We start from the raw sequence: 17412 nt of genomic DNA on the forward strand, positions 1-17412 counted from the left end.
CTGGCTTGTTCATATCAAAGGTACATCAAAGAGCCAAGACACTGCTCAATGATGTGAGGGAGTTAAAGATTTGCAGTATGAGTAGACCTTAGATTCTGGACAAGAGCTAAATTAGTGCAAATTTTGAAGCTGTTTGCTGCAAGCACCATTTGAGAAAAATGTCTGGTGTCAATGTCTGTGCAATAGAAGGGTTACTTGCAGCTGGTGTTAGTAGATGGTGTGCTGGGTAGTCTGTCTTAGACTTTCTGTTGAAGAGTACAGGTGTGACTAATGCATAAAATGAGTATGGCCATTATGTGAGCTAAAGATATCCTTCAAAGTTTATATCCATTAGTATTATTCAGCTTTATAGCTCCTACTCTGGTTATTGGGCAGGGTTACAGTGTGGGTGGGTGTATGAATATTAAAAATTCCACTAGTAAATCATTTTGATAGTCAAACATGTTTCTGATTACTGAGCCATAACTGGGAAGCTCTCAGTGCAGCATACTATAGACATACTTGGTAACACAGATGCTTTTTTTTGTAAGTTTTCAGCTGTTGTTTTAAATTAAAGTGCAAAATTCAAATGAGCTTAAGCAGATCTAGTGCAAGACTTCCTACATGTGATAGTGGGCAAGACTGGTTTTTTTTGAACCAGTATGTTAAGGACCAGCTTTCTCTTTTGAGGTGTAGTAATTGTAATATGACAATCCATTGCACTACCACAGAGAGGAATTCCTCTTTCAAGTTACTGACTAGCTGAAAGTGAGGAAGGGAAGACAAATTGGACTGGTAGCCTTAGCTGTCTTCTCTAGTGGTAAAATAGCCATAAAAATCAGTTTTATGGTTGCATTCTTGCTGTGTCTAAGGGTTTTGAAGGTGTAATTCAGTAGACAGCAGGAAGCGGCACAACTGAGAGCTGTCCCAGCTGAAACTGATCTTCCAGTAAAGATGTATTTGTCTATCAATACTGTTTAATGCCATCTGATTAACATCTCTAATCTCCTGCAAGTGTGACTACAAGCCTTCCTAAAATGTTACACTCCATATGCTTGCTTACATATGAACAGCCAAGGGATAGCCTATTAGCCCATAAGTAAACACAGGGAAACTGAGGCTATGGGATGCCAGTACGTGAAAGAATTTAATAGTCTGGGTCTTGTTTTTTTGTTTTGTAGGGGTTTTAAGCTTTTTATAGGTGGGCTTATGGTGCTTGGTGGTCATTAATGGGACAATGGTAAAAGCAAATGCTGGAGACCAGGCTTGTGGAACCTGGGGCTTGCAAAGCCATGAGGAGGCAACACGAGCTGTGTGGGCAGCAAAGGTTGGGGTTTGGGACAGAATTTCAGTTCTTTGACATTTTGAAAGAGCTGTTGAGAACCAGAGTCATAGTTGCTTCTAATGTACTGTTGAGTCTCTATAAGACAGTAGAGGAATTTTTTCAACTCCAGAGACTATGACAACTTAGATTGTGAGATTTGCTGCCAGAGCTATTGGATTCCTTGTTTTAAGCATCTTAAAATTGGTAGAAGGCCTCTTTATCCCCATTCACACTATCCAGCGTGAGCATGCTGGAGCAGTGTATTGTGTGGAGTTCTCTTAACCCACAAAAATTCCTTAGCATCCTGAGCAAAGATACAAATCTACTTTCAAATGGTATGATGGGAAAGCATAGTTGACTGATCTGTTTCCTAAGGCAGCAAGTCCAGCTTGAATTTTTTTTTCTGCCTTGGCTTGTGTGGGAAGTCAGATGCAGAAGTCAATTTGCAGTAGGAAAGACCAGCACTTACATAAGATAAGCAAGTGGACATCTGGAAGCACTTGAGCTCTAGTTTATACTTCTAATACAGATCAGTGGAACACAGGAAAACTGGGAATATGTTAGAAGACAAGTAGGTAAAAGTAGAAGAGGTGGATAACATCTTTGGATCTTGCACCAATTTGCAGAATTCTACCTGGATTAGTTCATAATTTTTCAGAATTAGGATAACTCACCATTGCCAGAAGGAGATGTTAGGGCAGTGCTACATAGCACTTATTTTCTCAGCTATTCAAGGTATGTTGTTTTTTTTTTTTCAGGTTGCAGTTAGAAAGAGGGGTGGCAGGCAGTGTTTTCAGAGTACAGTAGAATCCCTAAATACTGAGATATTGGTGGTTGGGGGCATGGGAGAGCAGGGAGTTGGAGGGTGAATCTACTAAAATGCTTCACTAACACTTGTCTTCAAAAAAACTGGGTGGAGTTGTGAGTTGTGCTATGATATCATACCTCAGAAGTAGAGACCTTTACTTTCTCAGCTGATCTCGATCAGTTGTCCTTATTCAAAGGCAGTCCAAACTCCAGTATGCCTCTGTCCAGTGTAGCCAGTCCTGAGCTCCCTTTCCCCCTCCTTCCTTGTGTAATCTAAATATTTACTTTTTCTGTTTCAATGATGGAAAATCATCTTCCCCAGTATATGTCTGAAGCTGAAAGTACAGAAGAAAGATGTTTTTCAAAGACTGAGCTGTTGTTTGTATGTTAATGTAAGTAAGCAGTGGAAAAATATGCACTCAGTTAAGTGTGCTTCTGAGTAGACTCTGCTGTAGTAGTGAAAGACCTCCAGGCAAAGAGCCTTTCTGCTTAGGGTGCTGCACTGATCTCTGTTCTTGTTGCTGCTGTTCTAAAATGGGGAGATTTCAGTGTTATGATCACTTGGTGGGAAGTTGAGGGGCATAAAAAGCACTTATGAGCTACCTCAAGGTGAAAACATACATCTCTTGATATAACAGTACAATAGTTTTAGCCACGCTATGAAAGATGGCTGAATTCTTACATAATCCTCTTCCTAAGAGTGCTGGAAATTTCTTGGCCGAATGTCCCCATATCCATGTGAATTCATAGACCATTAGCCTGTGAATTCTGCACACATCAGGGCTTGGCTCTGCTGTACTTAACGAGCCCCAGGTTTTGGTGTGGCTTACCTCTGAGCACAGAGATGTGTACAGCGGGGTTTTAGGACAGTGATGCAATAACTCCTGTTCTTGGTGGGTTTTTTTTTCCTTGGTTTTGAATGTATGTGAGGATCTCAGTGTTACTTGGAACCGTTGGAGACTGTCAAAGCTGAAGGGTTTGACAGCTATTCTTGTTAAACACAAAACAGGTCAACATTACCTATATGCATAAGGTAACTTTTTTTCTAAATAAGCTTAGTATTTGAATATCAACATGTGTCCTACGTATTTGATCATAAACACGAGAAAGATGCCTGAAGCCTTACTTTAGTGTGAAGTAAAGCCTTCATGTTTTTTCCAAATAATTTTAAAACTGTCTGAAATCATGGGTTTTCTCTTTCCTCTGGGGAAAATACAACGCCAGGTGTGCTTGCTGTAATAATTACGTTTCTGCTGTGTCTTTTGCAGGTGTGTTTTTCACACTGTCTTTTCCAGAAGAAAGAAGTCTAAATTTTTGATAGATGTGGGGTGATTTCGGTGTTTCTTCTTTAGATATGTTTTTCTGTAAAACAGATCTGGTATAGATTTACCTCATTTTATTCCTCTTTCGGGGGAGTGGTTCAGTTGTTTAAGTCTTAAATATCCTAGCTGTTTCCCAAGGTTGAGAACTTCATTTCATTTAAACCTTTTAGGGCTGTGTCTAAAAAGGATTTCTGTGGCTAGGCAGAGCTGAGAATTAGATGCAGTGGGAGGAGAATAATAATAATAATAATAATTCAGTCCTCCATGTGTGGGGGGGATGTTTTTGTTTTGCTGTTAGCATGGTTTGCCCCACAATTTTTAATGCTGTTATATTTCATGCTTTTGAAAAGATGCCTTCAAGGGCTTTCACATGACAACAGAGAAGTGAAATTTTTAACTGCTTTCATTTGGCTTTCTTGTAACAAGAATATCTGCTTATTTCAAATCACAGTTTGTCTGGTGTGTAACCAGTAGCTTTTTATTACTGTCTAATTGGTGTCTTGTTTCTTTTCAGAGATCGTTCACATTAATATTAGAAGCATGGGATTGGGATAACGATACAAAAGCTGGTGAGTATTTGTGTAAAACTTGGAGTTTTTACTAACTCTGTGCTGTTTGTATGCAAATTGGGTAGAGGGGAATGGTATGCTGCTGCAATTAGCCATCCCTCCCAATCAGCCTGAATGCAAACCTGCTGCCTAAGTAAAGGGCTTGTACATGCCCAAACAGTGACTACTGGGTTAGGAACCATGAAAAATTAGTGCTGTATAGGAAAAATAATGGACAATAGTAACTGAAGGTTGTAACACAACTCCTGATAACTAGCTTTAAAAAATGTTAGAAAACCATTGTAGCTTTTTTTGGCTTTATTATTTAAAGGAAGGACAATAATCTGTGCTGTAGACTTGCACTTTAAATTCTCCTCAGTTTGCCTTTAACCATGCTGTGCAGTACTTCTCATGATCAAGTAAACAACTAAGCATTCTTGCTTCCCATAAAGAAACCAGGCTTTGGTTTTGTGTTCTAAATCATGGTATGATTGCTTCTCTGTTTCTCCTCAAGTCCAAGTACCTTGTATTTTCAGTCTGTAAATGTTAATGTTCAGTATCAGCAGAGCTATTAATCTGAAAGAAAAGCAAGATTATGGTATAAAAACTTGAAAATCATAAAGGGTGCTGATTGCTATATTGTTGCTAAAGTGGTACTCCAGCTTGAACCTACTCTTTGGCAATGGTTTACAAATCTGTCTTAAAATAATCAATGCTTCTGACTTCAAGTGTTAAGTAAACCTCAGACTTGCATTGTGGTTATTGGTGGACTATTTAGTTTTGTTTGGGATCAATGTAGAGGAAGACATTAAGATAGCAAAGGGATTATGTCCCAAATCATCATCAGTTTCAAATTAGCAGTTGCATCCTCCCCTGCTTCACTGACCATTCTTATCAAAATGCATCAAGCATAAAAACTTGGCAGAACTGAATTAATATTAATGCCATGTCAGAGTTTCAAGGTCCTTTTTCTTGAAGATGGGGATCAGTCTCACTTGAATTTTCCTAACTGAGAGATTTTTTTTTTTTAGCATACTGTATCTCCAATGGTAGACAAAGTAGTGATGAGTTTGTAATTTGTTCCTGAACCCTTCTTCTGTTAGAATTAAACTTTTGTTGTGTTTAACAACTTCTTCAAACTTTATTTCTTTAAATCTCTGATATTTATGCTGCTGCAACTCTTCAGCTGAGTTTGTCCACATCCTTCTTGAATGACACTTCCCAAAGCTGGATGTGGTATTTAAAATGAGATCTTGTGTGCTGAGCAGAGTAAGCTTGAATCATGAATAAATTTAGATATCCTACAAAGCAACAGATTGGAGGAATCCTCTTGAATGCTTTGCTCAAAAAGTACTACATTAAGCTAATTCTTTTAAATACTTTCCATCTTGGGAATAATTTACCTAGGGACAACTAATACAGCAAATATTGGAGTGAAATTCCCTAGTTCTAGGTGGCAGGTCAACTCATGAGATCGTGTTGTAGGAGTGGGTGAACATGAAGAGCCTACCCTGTAAGTCATCTGTATGCACTTAAGTGTTGTATTTTGTTTATTAGAAAGCTTCTTGATAAGTAATGCTCTCATAACTTTGCATATTTCTTAGGATTTGCGGAATCCTCTTACAAACCTGTAGCTTTAAACCCCCAGTATTTCTTTTAAGTACATTTGATAAGAGGACGATTGCTTCAGGCCTGTGTTAAGTCTTTGTTGTGCTTTTTAGTTTAACATGCTCTAACAAATCTCTTTACTTGCATTCATGTCACACTTTTTTTTGTGAACTTGAGGCCAACAGGATATAGAGTGCCTTCTGGAGGCCCAGTGTGCCATCTCCTTAATTTAAGTTTCCGTGAACTGCAGGAGTCTATATAAGTGTCAGATTACGGTTTAGCTCTCATGAGGAACTGCTAATGGGAAGTGAACTTCCCTTTAATTTAGGCTGCTGAAGAGGTACTGCTAAGTCGTACTGCATCTGAAACTAGAAGGCTTGCCATGTCAGTTTGGGAAGACTTTCCTGGCCTGTAGTTTTGCAGAATTCTATCAAAGTGCTTGTTTTGGTTAAATGTTTCTGTAGTCTGTTTACCAGTTTCATGACAGATATGTTGCTTTGCCATGCTGCAATTTACACTTGCATGTAAGATTCCTATGAAGAATTCCTTGTTGCTGAGGTTTTTTTTTTGGGGGGGGGGAGGGAGTTTGATCTTTGCAGTGAGTCCTCCAGTAGGTTTTGCCTTGTGAATCCGTCAACATGCAAAGGTGCTTCACTTGTATTTTTACAAGTCCTGAACTGCCACACAGGGGCAGATCAGTAAAAAATCACGTGTAAAGGAATAGGAAAAGGAATATGGCAACTTCTCCAGAAAAAAGACAAACTGTATCTGCATCCTGGAGGGGTGAAGTGAGTATCTGTGGAAAGCTTAGCTCCCTATCAATCCTGAACACTGAGCTGGTCTGTGGATCAGGTTACATGTATCTTCTGTTGCTACTGTAAGAAAGATTAATCAAAGTAATTGCCAGAGTCTGTTTATAAGCTGATTAATTAGTTCCAGAGTCAGGTTTTGCTTTCCTTTAATGAGGATGAGTAAGGCTGAAAGTTAAATGTAGATTCTGTGTTTCAGCTTGGACTCTCAAGTGGGTAACAAACAAAACAAAACAGCCCCAAAACCCCATCCAAAACAAAACAACTCCCCTACAAAATAAAAATGAAACAACAACAAAAACAAACAACAAAACCCAAACCAAACAACAAGCAAACAAAAGAAACCCTAAAACCTAGAAAGTGGGGGTTCTAGTGAACAACTTGAAGGTTCTAGAACACTTGTCATTCTTCCCTCCCTCTGTGCCCTTGTATCCTGTGTTCTTCCTTGCACTCATCGAAAGCAAGGCAAGGGGGCTCAGAGCAGATCTGTAAAGTACAATCTCAAGAACAAGTCTACCAGGGCAAATGTTTCCCCTGTACTTACCTCAAACTATGAACTCTTAAGAGTGTCTTTCAGACCCGGATTCCTGACCTATTCCTGTGTTTTCCTCCTCCTCTGTGCCCCAGGGTTGGCCCAGAGGTAAGCTTGTGGCAGTGTAGTTGTTACCACTTGTTTGCTTTGGAAGAGGGGGAGAGGAAACTGGCTTAGATACTAAGTCACTGTAAAGGGCCTGCTCGCTGTCATCTGTCACAGCAACCCCTGCTGCTTTCCAGGTAAGTCATTTGACTTGGCAAACTTCAAGCTGTGTAGCAGAGGTCTGACCCAGCCCTGCTATTACAAAACAAGCTGGCATCCTCACATGTGAAGTAACTTTCCATTTGACTACAAGTCCGCTGCAGGGATGCAGTGGTTGCCTTCCTCTTTCCCATGAAATCTGTAGGAGACTAGTCTGTCCTTTATGGCATTTTGAAATGCATGCTTGAAAACAGCTGAAGAGAATGTGCTTCCTGAAAAGGGCACCTCCTGTTCCTTTGGAAGTGAACGTCACGTGGTACCGTGTGTGTGTTCCCTTGCAAACAGGCACCAGCATCACCTTTTGCATGGCCCTGTGAGTGGCTGGTTGGGAGTGTCTGACCTCTGCTAAAAGTTAGGGTGTTGATGAGCAGTGTTCTTATTTGTGTATTGTGGCTCCCAATTGCACAGTTAAATACTCTCCAGATAACACTTTCTCTTCCAAAAATCAGATGCTCTGGAAACATTAATTTAAGAACTACCTTTTGTCCATCATCTCCTTTTGTGCAAACATCTGTACTACTATCTGCTTTTCTAGACAGGCTTGTAAAAAGCTTCTTATTAATCAAGGAAAAGAAACCTAATTGCTTGTTGGGGGGTGTGAAAGTTTGAGTAATGAATGCTACTTTTGACCAATAACCGGACAAATTCAGTCATACAGCCTTTACTGAGAGCTAAAAGAAATGAGTCTGAGTCCCAAAGGTAAACTTCCATGGCAAAGCCAGATGCAGGGAGCAAACTTGTCTCATCAAAACAGTTAGGTGAGAGAAACTGGAATAGCTTCAGAAGCACTTTGATATTGTGGGGGAGGAAGGAGGAACCCTGACAAACACGTTCCTCCCTGTGATTACAGATCTCTTTGGAAGATGCACCTTCTAGTTGGGATCGGTTTTAAATTAGAAGTAAAGCAGAATTCTAATACTCTGGTACTTGAGAATTAAGTGTTAGAAACTAAATGGCTTGGAGCTGATTTTCCGATGCCTTCTGTGGTTCAGGGTAAATTATTTGGCTTGCTTATTTAGGCTGTTAAGGCCTACTTGTGCTGATATAAACTTGAGGAAAAACTCTTAAGACTCTGAATACATTCTTTTTCAGAGGAGCTCGTGAAGATAAAGTTTGAGTGTTCAAAAAAAAAAAAAAGCACTCTTGGGTTATTTCCCCTGTTCTTGAGCCCCGGTATCAAGAGGTCTGTTCTGCATAGGTGTATTTGCAGTAGCTGTAATGCTTGTTCCAGTTGTTTAACTGAGTCTGATGAATCTCCATTAGCCTGAAGATGCCCGATAAGGTTTTTATTATATAAGCCACTGCTTTAATCTCAGGACTTGTTCTTCAGTCCATCTGATGCACTTTGAGGAAACACTTTTATGGCAGTGGCTGGTGCAGCTGGTTTTAAGGAGCCACTGTTGCTTTTAGCTGAAAAATAGCTCTGTAGTGCATATCTGCTATTTGTTCAAATTTCCTTGACCATCCAGTGGTTTAGCATGTTTTCCTTTATAGTTTTTCAGATCAGTAGTCATTGGAGAAGAATAAGATTATACAAAATTATGTTGAAATCTGCCTGGGGAAGTGGTAGAGCCACCACCCCTGGAGGGATTTAAAAACCATGTAGACATGGTTTAGTGGTGGCCTTGGCAGTGCTGGGTTAATGGTTGGACTCAATGACCTTAAAGGTCTTTTCCAACCTAAACAGTTCTATGATTCGATCTAATTGTGAATCTTTTAGTGGTGACTGGTACCATAAATATTCTGTTAAGTCAGAAATAAAATGCAGGCAGCCTTTTCACTCTTGCATGTTTCTTGTCCACTCTGATACCATGTACTGCTGGATGTCAGAGGAGTTAGTGTATAGGAACGAGAGAGTTAAAGAACAGGGGTAGACATCAGCCAAGAAATGTTTTATGCAGATTAGTCCAGGCAAGCATGACTTGTAGCCTATACATGGCAATACCACTTTTAATATTAGAGAGATACTATAATTTCTTAATAATTGAAGTACTTTCAATGCTTAATTAAAAAGGTTGGGTTTCTTTAAGTTCAGTACTGTTTAATGTTAAGAGGAAATATTTTTATAGAAACAAGCTTGAAAAAAGATATCAAGTGAACAAAATGCTTTGCAGACCTGACTACTTCTGTAGCTTTCCTTTTTCTTTAATGTTGGAGTGACTGAAAATTGTCATTTGAGTCCTTTTACATGCTGAGGGGAAAATGCTGCTTTGGTAAGAGAAGACAGGATACTTCTATGCTGTCAATAACTTTCTAGTTGAGAAAAAGTCACTCCTTTGGTTTTGTTTTCTAAACAGATTAGGTTAATGAGTTCTAGAAAGTAAGTAGGTAAAATACATTTGCTGAAAGTAGTAGGGTAATATTGCTTGCTACCAGCTTGGTATGTTTTATATTATTAATTATTTGAACTTTAGGCTTTCTCTTACTACTCTTACTACTTTCTCTTACTATGTGCAAGTTTTTGGTTCTTCATTTCTCTTAACAGGCATTTTAAATAAACTCTATTTAAACAAAATGGATGCTGAAGCTCTCAGCTGGCATCATTATAGTGATTTCATAGATGGGTGTGAAATTAATGTGTACCAGTGAAGCTTCTGTACCTTCTTCTTCTCCTTAACTAGTGTTTGGTGTTGCAGTTGCAGCTTGCAGTAGAATGGTACCAGATTTGAATAGTGAAACCATTAGAAAACTCCTGTCACTGGAATTACTCAGTGTCTGCCCTTATCCCTTACTGTGCTTTGCTTATTCTTGATGTTTGCTGGAGACATTGTATCATTTCATTGTACTGACTATAATTGTGTCTCTTCTCCTGGTATTGAAGTTTCTATACCAAGAATTACATGAATAAAAGTACAAAATGGATATTCATAAAAGTGAAAATACTTTGTGTTGGCAGTTTCCACAACTTTATATCCTAGAATCCTCTTGTCCCCTTTGACAGATAATGCTTTATGCACATTTGGTCTCATTTAATGGAACCTGGCAGTAGGAGTGCTGCTGCTTTCCACGGGGACAAGGCAGGATGCTTGCAAAGTGTATTGCAACAGAGATCACAGTTATCAGTAGTTTCACTAGGGATAAGGATAAGCTGGATACAGAGTTGAGAATGGCCCTTGACAATCCTGGGTTCACTTCTTTATATCTTCTCAAAATGTGAAATATTAGCTGCACTGTGTTCTCTGAAATGCTTCTTAAAGGTGTTTTGCTTTTATTGTAGAGAGAATGATAAAATGCACCAAGCCAGTTTATGTACAATAATGCAAGCCCACCAGAGTGTTTACTATTGCTCAGTAACTTCATAGCATATTTAATATATTGTGATTTGTTTTATATTTAAAATTAAACTCACACCAGAGAACTTTAATGTCTCAGCTACTAGATTATGCAGATTTGCAATTTTATAAGAACAAAAAGGAGGCAAAAAGAGCCTCAAATCAAGATAAAGCTGCTAGTTGTCAGCGTGTGGGTGTGGTATGTTTGGCTGCCTTGAAAAATAAGCTATTTCCTATGGATTATGTTCCAGGGTTTTTTAATATTTCCTTTGGGACACTTTTTTAAATTGGCCTTCCTGTAATGAACTTTGCAAGGCAAAGGAAAATTCAGTTACACAGTAGATCTTTATCATCTTAACATTTTCTTCACTAGGTTTTATCTTAACCAGTTGAATACTTTCAATTGGATTCCATATATTCTTGTGTGCTTGAACTTACCACCTGTTGAATTTACCTTTTTTTTGTTTGTTTTTCCAAAAAAAAAAAGGTGAAGACTTGTTAATAGAGCGAGTGGCACATGCTGGCATGATCAACCCAGAAGATCGATGGAAGACACTACAAATCAATGGTCCTGTTGCCCATTTTGAAGTACAAATAAGGGTGAAGTGTGATGAAAATTACTACAGTGCCCTGTGCAATAAATTCTGCGGCCCCCGAGATGACTTTGTTGGTCACTACACCTGCGATCAAAATGGAAACAAAGCTTGCATGGAAGGTTGGATGGGCGAAGAATGTAAACAAGGTAGCATGTTTCCTTTGTTTTAGTTTAGCCCTGGTGTATATATAATAAACTGCAGTAGGTACTTCTGTGGTGTCAGTCCTATAGCATATTAATTTTAGCACATACAGACTTTGTCTTTTAAATACAAATATTTGAAATAAAACCTCCTCTGTGAAAAGTGGAACACAGTGTTGCTGCTGATGTGTTCTGTGGACACTTAAATTTAGGATTCAAAGCAGTGAGACATCTTTTTACGTATTACATTCATTCAGTGGTAGTGTTCCTTCAAAGCAAAATGATGTATTACATCCATTAATGTAAGATTTTATTGAAGTGATATCATAAGTAATACCATAGACTTTAATCCTGGAGAAATGCCCTGGTTTTGCAAATGAAAAATTTTAAGAGTATAGTATGCAAGGCTGAAAGCTTTTTGATAGCTCTTAATGTGAACAGAAATTCAGGTGTAGTCATCTCTTTTAATGTACCACTCAATCAAATCTCTTTGCCTTTTGTCTTCAGTAAGTAATTAGCACTAAAATTATTTGATATACTCTTCTGCTGAGGGCTTCTTTGTTTTGTTTTCTGTTCCTTTTCAGTAAAAAGCTTGTTAATGATGGGGAGGGCCATTTTTAGGGCTTACTCAAGGTCATGTGTAGCATTTGAAGTTTGGGGGTTCCAGCGTAACACCAGGTTTTAAAAATAACTTTATTTGAGAAATGTTTCAGTGCTGACACTCCTGCTGCAAACCTTTTTGTTGGTAATGGAGTTGTGTTTTGTGAAATAGCTAGCTGGAAGAGCAACAACTATTGGAACATGGCAAAAGACAGTCTGCTTTGCACAAACAACAGGCAGGCTAAATGACAGAAGCCATAGCTGAACAGCTCCAGATTGCTGCTGCACTAATGGACACCTGGCTGCCCACACTGATGCCTAAATCTTTTTTGTGTTTACAGCTGTGTGTAAACAAGGATGTAATTTGCTCCATGGGGGTTGCAGTGTACCTGGGGAATGCAAGTAAGTCTGCATGCTTGAGTATCTTCTGTTTAGGAGTACCGATCTCTAGTGTTTTCTGTGTATGGTGCTGCTTTTAAAAAGTCTACATTAAAATGGAAAAATTCTGTGTAAGAACATGGATGGAAAGAGATCTCAAGTAGATGTCTCATGTGTAAGAATTGCATATACTTTATACTGTTTTGTGATGCTGTTCTATTTTTCACACATATAGGACTGAACAGATTTGCTTCATGTAATTCAGAACTATGCCTCTTTCAAATGAGAAAAATATTTTGGTTTATTATTTTCAAAATCCTTAGGAGTTTTGATCTCTATGTACTACTTGTTCTTCTCAAATAAAAAGGGCAGCTTGTTCTTTGGACTGTTAGGATCAGGGAATGCTCACAGTCCTAGGAAACTCAATATATGTTTTAGTCACCAGACTTTGTTCCAAGAAGAAAAGATTTTTGCTAGTAATGGAGATACAGTAGCAAGCCCAGCCTAAACTTTCTACCCCAGGTAAACTTTTTTGGTCCCTGAATATGAGAGAACAGAGTCTGAAATGTTCCCTTTAACTTCATGATGCAACTTAAGTAGACTTTGATAGCAAGGGCAGTTGATTGTTTTCCTGTAAAGGTTCAGGCATTCGACATAGTAGGTCAAGGGGAAATGGGTGTTATTTTTACACTGGCTGTTGAAGAAATGGGACAGGTCTGCTTGCAAGTTTGGGATTCTGTGTAAGTTCTGAGTTTATTTGTGGTCAGAGTGGAATTCATCACCGAGAGTAGATTTATGCAGTGGTTCCTTAGTGAGCTGCGTTGAACCTGCTTGATTGGAATGATGTGAACCTGAACTGGCTGCCAGAACCCCTGAGAGCTGACAAATACCACTTGTGGCAAGCTGTGACAGTTTAAGGCAATTTTGCTTCATCCTTCTACTACTAATTACTGCAACCGTCACAGAAGTGGCAGAAATAGGATGCAGAGAATTTAGTTTAGCTGGGCTTAGAGCTAAGCTGGGGTTGAGGTGCCAGTTTGTGAGCTGTGGTAGGTGACATGCCGACAAGTCCCATCCTGCTGCAGAGCCTGAAGCTTCTGTCAGTGGGGCATGGCAGATAACAAAGTAAGCCTTAAATCATTGCACCACAGAGTGGTTTCTTACTGCCCTGAAACTTCCATCAGATGCAGCTGACTTGTTGAAGGTTTGGTGTGTTGTAACTCTCAGATCTGACTGAAAACTGTAAATTTGAAATTTGCAGGGCTTCGGGGTGTGTGTGTATAGTTTCATTTCTCAAGAGCTATAAAATATCCCTCAAAGGATTTTTTTTCAAGGCAGATATTTAAGCAATGGCTTTTTAATCTTTCCATATCACTAAATATTTTCCTTGTGATTTCAAGTATTGTGTGCCCCTACTGCTGTTGGTGATTTTTTTTTTTTTTTAGGTTACAAGTAAAGATTGTGGTTGAGAGCTGGGCCAGTGCCACTTCTGCCTGAGGAAGAAGCACTTCTTCCTCTGAGCCTTCCAGGAACACATTTTTCCCCTTGAGAACCTACTTTAGTGAATTTTGATTCATGTAAGGGTTTCTAGAGTCCTGTAGGTTTCAAAGGAACATCCCAGGAGCCTGTGAATATTTGCTGTTTGAATGCAAGAAGTCTTTTGACTAAAGGTGTAAAAGAAACAGGTTTAAGCAAACAGAAAGCAGTACCTTTTTTTGTTGTGTTCTTTTTATGGAGGGTAGGGGAGTGAGAGGGATTGGTGCAGTTTCCTTTTTAACTTACAGCTGGTCTCACAGAGAAATGATTCTGAAGGCAGAAGTTGGAGAGGAGGAGGAGGAGGGTTTAAAGAAGGGAATACAAAACCTTTGAAGATGGGGGGCTGAGTGGCTATGTTTACTTTTTTTAAGGTGCCTGTAGTCTTATAGAAGCAAAACCTTTCCTTGCAACCTGTTGCTGATGGGAAGAAGCATCTAGTATTGAACTCCAGGTGTTCCCTTGCTAAACTAAGCTCACAAAAATAACGCTGAGTCTATTTAAGGCCTCTGTCTAGGTATGTCACTATTTGTTAGGTGGATTCTGTCATCTGAAAGTACTGAGAGAAGGAAAAATGGATTGTATGCTTTGTTTTTTAGTGCCTGTCTGCTGAAGTGATAGATCTGTGATCAGCAAGTTTGAGAACAGTGGCCACTCTGCAAAACTGCAGAAAGTTCTCAGCTACGTCTTGAGTAGTGATTTGGTAGCCTGAGCCTGTTCACACAGCTGTCTTTAACTTTTACTCTGTAATAGTTATTAGACTGTATTAGAAATGTTGCTTTTAACAGAAATGGATAATACTTTCTGTAGAAAAATGATGCTGAACTAAAAATAAACAAGGCTTACAGATATGACCTTTATCTTCAGCAGTACAAAGGAAGCTGTTATTTAAAAGAAACTGCTATGTTTGGTGCTATTGAATTTTAATCTAGATTGCTTCATCCTGCTTTTTGGACAGTTGCCACTGTCATTTTAACAGGTGAAAACAATGTCCTTTTTTAATTCAGAAAGAAAATAAAAATGTGAGAAAAATATGGGTGTGAGATGCATGGAAATCTACTGCTGCCAATAGCTACTTGATTGCCAGAATTTGCAGTGGTGTTTTTAAATAGAAAAGTTGGAAAACAGTTTCCTTCTTCAACTTGCATGAGCATGCAGGTAAATTAGGCACTGTGTCTCTCAGGCTTCAGCCTAGCTCTCATAGAAAGGATCTACCCTCCATTCATGATGTTCCAATGTAATATAGAGCTGTTCTTGGATTAAAAGTTATAATGAAACCAGATCTTAGAAATAACTGAATGACCTCAGGCTGTTAATAAAGGATGTGCCATTAGTTCTAGTTGTACATCATCTGTCAGGCAAGTTCATATACTTATTGTTTTGAGAAAGTTAGTGTTGAAATATTTTTCCATTTCTTTTGTTGAGTTTTCATCAAAGTGGAAAAAAAAATAGGGATGCCCTGATGTAGGAAATGACTTTATGGTATGGCTGGGTCCAGGCAATAGTTTTTTGTCATTGTGGAGGCAATTCAGAAAAAATAAAAATTTTCTGCATAATGAGAGAAAAAAAATACATCCTTGAGGAAAGCAAAAGCAACTTAGCTTAGTCTTGCAAGAATGGGAAATTGCCGGCTTCTTAAAATAAAAAGAAAACAAACCAATCTTTATCCATAGTGGATAGAGAAAGTCAATAAACATTGGTCTGCAGCGGCAGACCAGATGCTCTTGTTTATTGACTTCACCAGGCCAAAGTAGTAGGAAGGATTATCAAAGAAGCAACATTGCTGAGCCATGATGTTGGTGCTTTTTGTATGTTTTTACATCACTCAAAGTACTTTGTTAAATTCCATTAAGCTGTCTAGAGGAGAATGAAGCTTCATCTAATGGCTCATATCTGGCTTAGGTTCAACCGCCTTATGCAATTAGCAAAGTTGAATATAGAGAAACCACAAGTGACAGTCTCCTTCCTCGATTAAAACTGCTGACCTGACTATGTTTGGTACCACTCATAAACTGTCACTAGGCTTAACAGCTTAATCTTTCACTTCCTTGTTATCCAGAGTGGTATGGCTTTGGTTGAGGTCCAGATATGCCTCTCATCTGGCCTACATTGTCATATTCCTGCCAGGATGGTGGTATTTTCAGAAGTCTTTTGACTTTTCCTGTTGCCTTTGAATGTTTAAGTTTCTCATCTAAAGCAAAATAAAAGGAGTCAAATCCTTAACACTACTCAGGTTGTGTTCAGCTTCTGGAGCTATGGTAGGACCTGGGAAATGCCAGTCTTAACTTCACACAACTCTGGTACAAAATTTCTTTAGAATGTGTAGACTAACTGAAATGAATTAGAAATGGGATCGTTAATAGAGCTGTGATGTGAATTTTGTGCAAGGTGAACAAAGCAAGTGTACTTGCAACAAAAACTTGTAAATTGAGGTTGATGTGCTTTCAACTGACTTTATTCTAGAATTAATTTTGAAATATCTGTGACAAAAGATTTGTTTTACAGTGTTGGTGTGTTTTTGTTTAATCATATACTTTTTTTGTCCCATTGAAACAGATTTCTCAAACTTTGTCCAGTGCTGTGCCTTCTGTAGTCCTTGTGTTCCACTTTTGGAACTTCCCTGCTCACAGAGCTGATTTCGTGTGTCCAGCAGAGTCTGCAAGGGCTCTAGCCATCTCCCTAGTGATGGGAGAACTTTAAGGGCCCAAACTTGCTCAACTATTATTCATGTTGAGCAAGTACTGAGTACTTTCTTTGCAGAGATGCAGGCTCAAAAGCTTGAGTTGCAAAATGAACTTGCAACTACCTGGAATACTGGGAGTATAATAGTGTTCTAGAGATTCTTTGTTAAATCTTAGACTTGCATAGTCTTCCTGTCTTTTTCAGTAGAAGGCCTACCAATAACATTGATATCTCATTTGTGTTTTTATGGCAGTTGGGTAGATAACATGGTTAACATCAGTACTGGGGAACTCTGCCTAAACTTCAAAAAAAAACAACCCCAACAAAGCAAACAAACAAACAAAACAATAAAAAAGGGCACCTGGAGTCTTGTAAACTCATCCTTATGTTCAAAGTGATCCACTGAGGCTTCTCAAAACAGGTTGTTATTGAAAGACTGTAGAGGACTAACAAAAGGTCACAAAGAGCTGAAAAAAAGGAAATGCTATTCCTGCTTCTAAAAGTGGGGGGGAAGTAAGAGGTGGGGAGCTTCCACAGTTGTTCCAGAGCAGAATTATGAGAAATCTCATAAACTGCTCTGAGCAGTAAACTAGAAACAGTCTTGTTTGAGCAGAGTGCTAGCTGCTTTGGCATCTGACTGCTTCAATTCCTGCAACGTTGGACAGCCTATGGTCCCTAAAGAGCTTAAGGCTGTTGTTTTGGCCCTGCAGGAATGCACTTGGTACCCGTTCATCATCTCCTGTCACCTCTTTGGTGTAAGATATTGTGTCACAGCTTTGGGTTTCAAAGATCTTGTAAAATTACTACAATTACTATGTCTTTCATCGTATCTAGTGTTCTTCCCTGTTGTTACAACCAGTATGCTTTTATTATTGTTTTTTATGGCCTAGTGGTAAGCCCTTTGGGAATGCTGGCAAGTATTTCACAAGTAGACACATTGTTACACAAAGAGTCCCATGTTTTGTTTCTTTATTGGTCAATGAACTGAGGCACACTCTGCTTTCACTTGCTTGGATGG

At 38.8% G+C, this 17412-nt stretch overlaps 1 protein-coding gene across 1 annotated transcript in view; it reads left to right on the forward strand.

The window, feature by feature from the left end:
• JAG2 (jagged 2) overlaps positions 1 to 17412 on the forward strand; it is a 70623-nt gene that overhangs the window by 22614 nt on the left and 30597 nt on the right. Inside the window, exons 3-5 of the mRNA XM_017807609.1 lie at positions 3947 to 4001; positions 10953 to 11207; positions 12143 to 12203. Of these exons, the coding sequence (XP_017663098.1) occupies positions 3947 to 4001; positions 10953 to 11207; positions 12143 to 12203 (371 nt within the window). The remainder of the gene's footprint in view (positions 1 to 3946; positions 4002 to 10952; positions 11208 to 12142; positions 12204 to 17412) is intronic.

This window comes from Lepidothrix coronata, unplaced genomic scaffold (genome assembly GCF_001604755.1).
Source record: "Lepidothrix coronata isolate B3197 unplaced genomic scaffold, Lepidothrix_coronata-1.0 Scaffold19, whole genome shotgun sequence".
NCBI classification, from domain to species: Eukaryota; Metazoa; Chordata; class Aves; order Passeriformes; family Pipridae; genus Lepidothrix; species Lepidothrix coronata.